This window comes from Alosa sapidissima, chromosome 10, assembly GCF_018492685.1.
Source record: "Alosa sapidissima isolate fAloSap1 chromosome 10, fAloSap1.pri, whole genome shotgun sequence".
NCBI classification, from domain to species: Eukaryota; Metazoa; Chordata; class Actinopteri; order Clupeiformes; family Clupeidae; genus Alosa; species Alosa sapidissima.
Window position 1 is genome coordinate 14,342,444 of NC_055966.1, and position 7,500 is coordinate 14,349,943.

At 43.1% G+C, this 7,500-nt stretch overlaps 1 protein-coding gene across 3 annotated transcripts in view; it reads left to right on the forward strand.

Annotated features, from left to right (window-relative positions):
* Positions 1-7,500, forward strand: part of cdk14 (cyclin-dependent kinase 14) — a 173,830-nt gene that overhangs the window by 83,704 nt on the left and 82,626 nt on the right. For all 3 annotated transcript variants that reach the window (XM_042106533.1, XM_042106535.1, XM_042106534.1), the window contains one exon: positions 4,852-4,975. In XM_042106533.1, the coding sequence (XP_041962467.1) occupies positions 4,852-4,975 (124 nt within the window). The remainder of the gene's footprint in view (positions 1-4,851; positions 4,976-7,500) is intronic.

A 7,500-nucleotide genomic window follows, 5' to 3' on the forward strand; every position in this document is an offset into this window, starting at 1 on the left:
ATGAATCGGTTGGGTAATATCTATCGACTGGCCAGTATGTCGTTGTTGCACTGCTGTTATCATAGGACAGGAGTGGCTGCCTCTGGTATAGACTCTTTTGTATTTACTTACAATCCTCTGTGCCAAATAGTATAATATAATAATAATAATAATAACAATAATAATAATAATAATAATATATTTTGATATTTTTTTGTTAGGTAGCACGTAATTTGATAGAGACACACGTGGCATATTTTTAATGTGTAAATCAGCTTTGGCCAACACCATATAGCCTCCCTCACTTAAAGGTAAAACTCACTTAATTTATTGTCATCAGTCATCAACTTCAATTGTAACACAATATGATTGAAAAATATAAAATGTTCAGAATATTTCGTTAGACATTGTATGATATAGCATAGCATAAAGCATAGAATATAGGTCATTTAGTTGTATGTTTCAAATACAAATCCATAGAAGTTTTTAATTTGCAATGCTTTAACACATTTTGCAAGGGGATATTTTAAAAAATAAAACATTTTTTATTGTGGGGCTTTCAATATATATATATATATATATATATATATATATATATATATATATATATATATATATATATATATATATATATATATTAGTAAATCATATTTAAAAAGCTTACTCTGCGACTGGCACTTTACAGTGTTTGGTGCAGGGTGAGCATAGCAGCTGCTATAAGATGTAATTTTCTTTCCAAATCACTTGAAGAAAAAAAAAATGTTTTTGACAATTTTGCTCCAAATCAGTCAGTTTGCATTTATATCCCAATATCAAACAACATGGAAAACAGTCATCATCAAAAATGCATGACACCATGCTGTGTGCCTTTTAAAAAGGTTCTGTTTTGTCTTTCTTTTATAACATCTTCACCCATCCAATCCTGTGTTGGTCTCATCTCGTTTGTTTGGAGGAGAATGGTGGAGGGACAGATTGGCATGCTGTGTCTTTGAGGACAGGAGATGTCAAATGTGCATAGTCATGACAAAGAGGAGGATAAGCTAGACAATAGCTATGAACAACTGTGACAGTGTTCTCTGTCACACACTTATACAAAAAACAAGCCGTGTGTGTGTGAGAGAGAGAGAGAGAGAATGCATTCATGACTGCTTGCATCTCTCTTAGGTACCGCATCATCATCCTCTGAACCTGAATGTTAATCACAAGCATTGACAAGGGCTATGTGATAGATCACCTCTTTGTCCCGCCCCTGATTGATTATTCTAATTAGCGATATGATGTCTGTTCTTTTCCATCCTGTCAAAACACATGAGATGAGAAATCGGAGATTATGGAGGAGTGTCTGAGAAATGGGCATTAACCTTAGTTCCCATCGCACGGCTCTCTAGCCCTGGGCTACAGCTCTGTTCTACGCACCAATTAATGTGGAGGCAGAGCCGGGAGGTTTCATTACCGCACCACTCACACAGAGAGGCTTTGTCTTTTTTTCCCTAAATGAGTGAGGGAGCGCTGTCTGTTAAAACAGTGTGTGTGTGTGTGTGTGTGTGTGTGTGTGTGTGTGTGTGTGTGTGTGTGTCTGTTAATACCTCCTCTCCGCCTCACTCTTAATTCCTCATAGCTCAGGAATAGATAAGTCTGTGTGTGTGAGAAAGAGTTTGGGGAATCTTTGTGTCTGTTTGTGTGTGTGTGAGAGAGAGAGAAAGAGAATGAGAGTCTGGGGATTGTAGTGTGGGTGTGTGTGTGTTTATGTGATTGTGTGTGTGTGTGTGTGTGTGTGTGTGTGTGTGTGTGTGTGTGTGTGTGTGTGTGTGTGTGTGTGTGTGTGTCAGGTCATAGTGGGTTGGGGGGGTATCTGGGGGGGTATCTGGGGGGTATAGTTTCTGTCGATATTGTGTGTGGAGGTGGGCTACTATTGATTTTCACTCTCGCTTTGTGGATTTAGATTCTCCCTCTTCTCTCTATCTGTTCATCCCCTCCTCCTCCTCCTCCCTCGCTTTTCCCATCAACCCCTCCCTCTCTTTATCTCATCCCTCACTCGTTTCTGCCTACTTATATCTCTCTTTGTCTTTTTGCTTCTCTTATCTCAGTTTTATTCAGTCTGTCACCCCCCCACCCCCCCTTCTACCCTCTTCTTTTCCTCACTCTTTTTCAGACCCATTACGCTTACTATCGCTTCCCAAAACTCATCAACTAGTTTTTCTTCCTTCTCCTCTTTTCACTCCTCTTCTTCTTCTCCTTCTCATCTTCTCCTTCTCCTCTTCTTTTCTTCCTCCTCTTCTATTCTTCTTATTCTCCTCTTCTTCTCCTCCTCTTCTTCTTTTCCTCCTCATCTCCTCCTCCTCTTTTTCTCCTCCTCCTCCTCTTCTCCTCATCCTGTTCTTCTTCTCCCTCCTCTAGTCTCCTCTATCCTCTCTCTCTCTCTGTAAAACTATCCTCCCCCTCTCTCTTTTTATCTCTCTCCCTCTCTCTTTATCTCTCTCCCCTCCTCTCTTCCTCTCTATCTCTTTCTCCCTCCTCTCTCTGCGTCCCTCCCTCGGTCTGCTCTCTTGGTGCTGTCTGGCCCTTAATTAGCCAGACCCACTCTGTGTCTGCAGGCAGTCTCGTCTCCTCTAAGCCAGATGGACAGCTCTGACTCACTTATTATATTTAGGCAGGGGCAGTCTCTTAGCAGATGTCCCCCCCACCCCATATATCTCTCTCTCCCTCTCTCTCTCTCTCTCTCTCTCTCTCCTCTCTCTCTCTCTCTCTCTCTCTCTCTCTCTCTCTCTCTCTCTCTCTCTCTCTCTCTGTCTCTGTCCCAGTTCCACTATTGGCCAGGCTCGTTTGCGTGGGCCAGGCATGTCCAGGTCCATGTGAGTGTCACAAGCTTTGGAGGCACAAACTCGTCCTTCAAGCCCAGCAGCACACTCCTGCCACAGTTATCCACAATTATGCAACAATGGCTTTGTTTTTCAGAGACAAGAGAGACAACTGTGTGCTCTCAGCTGTCAGACTCGTCTCTTTGGTTGGGCTTGTGACTTGTATTTTTTGATTTTTTTCATGTTTTTTGGCAGCGTCCCACAAGACTATCATTTGGCTGCTGGGTGTTGTCCTGGAGGACGATCCAGTTTCTGTTTTTAAAGTTTCCTTTTAAAGATGTTAGAAAAGCAGATTGAGGGAGTTTGAAAACACAAGGAGAAAGGAAAAAATAACAATAATGGAATTTAGATGACATACAACACACATCTCCACATACCCATAGACTCACATACACAGACACATAGAAACACTCACACAAAAATATCCCACACATACTCACACACACACACACACACACACACACACACACACACACACACACATTCTTAATGAGGGAGGGAGTATCTGCGGAGTGTGTTTTGATATACATGAGTAAACACACACTCCTCATGATCATTTCAGCAGTGCCGGTCCCCTCCCCTCTCCCTGGCAGAGGAATCTTCCGTGCCCTTCCACGGCCCTGGTGACTGCACATGCCTGGATACGCCGCAGCACTCAGCCTAATTGACCAAGACCTTGATAGCTCTCGGTGGGGGATGATGGGATTTGGAGTCTTTAACTGGGTCAAAACAAGCACACAAACATACTGTTGCAAGCACAATCAGTAAACAAAGCTGCTTGGTCTTCTGGATTATTCTTCTTCTGCTGAAGTCTTCTAAAAGAGCAGCCAGGCATTTTTTTTTTTTTTTTTTGGAAATTGATGAGTGGGATCAGAAAGGGCAGGCTGGTTATCGACTGGGTCAGCCATCAATAGGGCACAGAGAGGGTAATGTCCACATGGAGAGGGACGCAGAGGGGTATCGAGCCGGGGACAGGGGCTAAACACTGCGTGCAAGGGGATGTCAGAGCAGCACCGCGGTCTGAAATGACTGGCAGATCAGTTGGGGCTTTCCCCCATTGTTTTTGGGTTCTGAAGTGGACCATGTTTCTCATGAATCATCCACGGTTATTATAAGGAATAAAGAAAGTATAGACAATGGGATCAATTCAAATTGATTTTTGTAAGTGAAATGGGATTGGAAGAAATGAGAATAAAAGCTGTCTGTAGACCTGAACATTGCAATAAGAAAAAAAAGATGTGTAGTAATTTCCTGTGTATTAGCCACACTGTTTAAACCGCATGACAGTGCTGTATTCAAATAAGAAAGGAAAGAAAAAAATGTATTGACCGCATAACTGCAGTGCCCAATAGCCCACTCAGATCAGAATCAGATTGTGCTTCAATCATAAAGAAAAATGAAGAAAAGAAATGCATTCCCATGTATAGCCCTCCCCTGTGCATTAACCTCATAACTGAAGAAAAATTGCATAATCAATGTATAAGCTGAGAATATTCAGGTAATTACATGAAAAGAAGTGTATAATAGAGAATATGTAGTATAATATAGGACTGTGACAACAATTATCAATATAGGGTTTGTTGTAGTGCTGATAGTGGTGTGTGTGTGTGTGTGTGTGTGTGTGTGTGTGTGTGTGTGTGTGTGTGTGTGTGTGTGTGTGTGTCATTCTTGTGTTTGGGAGTCTTGGGCATGTGCACAAACTTGTTTTACGTGGATTGCAACTGTGTGGACTAAGCTACTAAGTACTGCTCCATTTCTGCAATAATAGGTAGTATATCCATCTGGAAATGACAAAGTCATCTTTACCCTTAATCATGCAGTGCAGAAAGAATGAAAGGAGCGCAATGCATTATGTCATTATGTGTTTGACCTGCCAGACCTGCCGTGGTCCGTGGAAGTGTGTACCATACTTCCTTCAATGTTTGGATCTGTGAATCTTCCTCTGTAGTTAAGGTCCAAATAAAAGCATTAAATGTGTGTGTGTGTGTGTGTGTGTGTGTTGTGGTTCCTCCAGCTGTTCCTGTTCCAGCTGCTGCGGGGGCTGTCCTACATCCACCAGCGCTACATCCTGCACCGCGACCTCAAGCCACAGAACCTGCTCATCAGCGACACGGGAGAGCTCAAGCTGGCCGACTTTGGTGAGTCTCAGAGCGCGCCACCACCAGCGCACAACCACACCACCTCACTGTGTACGAGTGTGTGTGTGTGTGTGTGTGTGTGTGTGTGTGTGTGTGTGTGTGTGTGTGTGTGTGTGTGTGTGTGTGTGTGTGTGTTTGTGCTTGATGGAGGGAGTTATTGTATGAGAGTGTGTGGTGCTTACATTTGCAGTGACGTAATATTGGTGGATGTTTCACTGGTGTGTGATAGATAGATAGATAGATAGATATATAGATAGATAGATAGATAGATACTTTGCCATACATCATTTGTGAATGTCTGAATGTGTGTGTGTGTGTGTGTGTGTGTGTGTGTGTGTGTGTGTGTGTGTGTGTGTGTGTGTGTTTGTGTGTGTGTGTGTGTTTAACTTCTCTTGAGGTACCACAGAAGTATAGTGTGGCAGAGTGGCTGGTAAACCTGCACCCTGAGAACTTACTGCTGTCTGAGAGGTCTCATCTCATCAGTCTGAGCACAATGAGAAACCTCACTGGTTCTCCCCCTTCACCAAACACACACACACTCACACACACACACACTGTTTTACTTCAGAGTGTGTGTGTGTGTGTGTGTGTGTTTGTGTTTCTATGGGTCTGTCCGAAATGGAAGGCAGTTGTCTGCTGTCTCGCTGCCTTCAGCTCTCTAATGAGTCACTTGGCGTAGCAGGCATCAAGGTACCAGCTACGAATTTTGTTTCAGACAGCCTAGCAAGATAGCAACACAGAACACCGTTGTCAGGATACCAGAAAGCAGAATATATACAGTAACGTTCGACTTCAGCAATAGCTGCTCACAATTATTTTGGACATTGAAGGCAGCATGAAGGATACATCTACGCTGCCTTCAAAATTTGGTAAAACGAAGGTATCTTAGAAGGTATCATTTCACAAAAATATTTCATTCGGACATGCCTCGATGCCTCGCTCCCTCGCTCCCCTGTTAAATATCTTAAATCGCAGCATTGAGGTGTTTCCCAGATAATTGAATTCCATTTGTGGTGGTTGGTTTGCAGAATTAACTTGAATGCGACAGTTTTTAACAAATTAGCACAGTGTGGTTATAATGCTAACCAGATTTACAATTCAGTACAACCTGGAAAATCATTGTGTGGTCAGTGTTTCCCACAGAATTGGATTCAATTTGTGGCGGTAGCTGACTTGGACAACGGGGGGTGGGGGTATAGGTCTAATTGAGTGCCTGTCACTGCTGATGTGTGGATGCAATTCCTAACGTTTTCTACATAGTTAAAATAAAGGTTCGTACTTCTCCTTGGGACAAGCACTTTTTAATTTTGGAAAACACTTTTCCATTTACATCGGGATTTTGCAAACATTTAGTGTCAGAGTCAATAAAATGAGCCCTTCAACGAAATTGACAAGCAGCTGTAAGTAGGCTAAGCATGCTAAATTCGACATCCAAACAGTATAACGTTAGCTTTGAAATACTGCTTGATTGCATAACTTAACTTAGTTTAGTCTCTTCAATGTAGCCTACTATGTTGTGATAACATCTTAGCAGAGTTAACTTCAATGCAGCAGTTTTGAACAAATTTGCGCAGCATGGTCACAATGCTAAGCGGATTTAATAGCAATTTAGCCAGACGTCTTCTATGCAATGCTTCTATGTGGCAACAACAATCCTTCAACAATCGTGAATATTTTGTTAAATGCACATGCAGAGGAGGGGCAGGGGGCTGCGAGAGAGAGCGGGACGGGACAAGGAAAGGCTGCGTGTGTAAAAAGTGCAGCTCAATGGCAATGCAAAGATTTGATCTTATATTTAATTTAAATTAAATTAAATTAAATATAGAATATTTATGTGTGGCGGCCGATTTTTATTTCGTGGCGCCCCGCCACAGATTAGTCAATGTATGGGAAACACTGTGTGGTGGTCAGTGTTGATATTGTGGTGGGCCGCCACAAATAAGTCAATGTATGGGAAACACTGCATTGTTTCCCGTTTCAGACACAGTCTATGTCTATGTGGTCTGCTCAGGTGCCCCCTCAGGTGTGTGTGCGTGTGTGTGTGTGTGTGTGGTGTGTGTGTGTGTGTGTGTGTGTGTGTGTGTGTGTGTGTGTGTGTGTGTGTGTGTGTCTGTACACTTACTCTCCATGTTGTAGGCGTTCGCTGCAGGAAGACTAAAGCCTTGACAGCTGAAGATGGCAGGGGCTCTAGAAGGAAGGAAAGAGAGATAGAGAGAGAGAGAGAAAGAGAGAGATAGAGAGAGAGAGGGAGGGTGTAAGCCCCTAGGATACAGGCTGCTGGCTATTTGGGGTTCAGGAGAGGAGAGAGGGACATAAAAACAGGGAGGGAGAGCTGGATGCTGTGTGTGTGTGTGTGTGTGTGTTTGTGTGTGGTGTGTGTGTGTGTGTGTGTGTGTGTGTGTGTGTGTGTGTGTGTGTGTGTGTGTGTGTGGACGTAGAGGGAAAGCGATGTGGCTAGGCCACACATGCTCATGTCCTTCCAGTCCATTTGGCCCTGACCTGTACCGCAGCTGAAGCAATGTGAC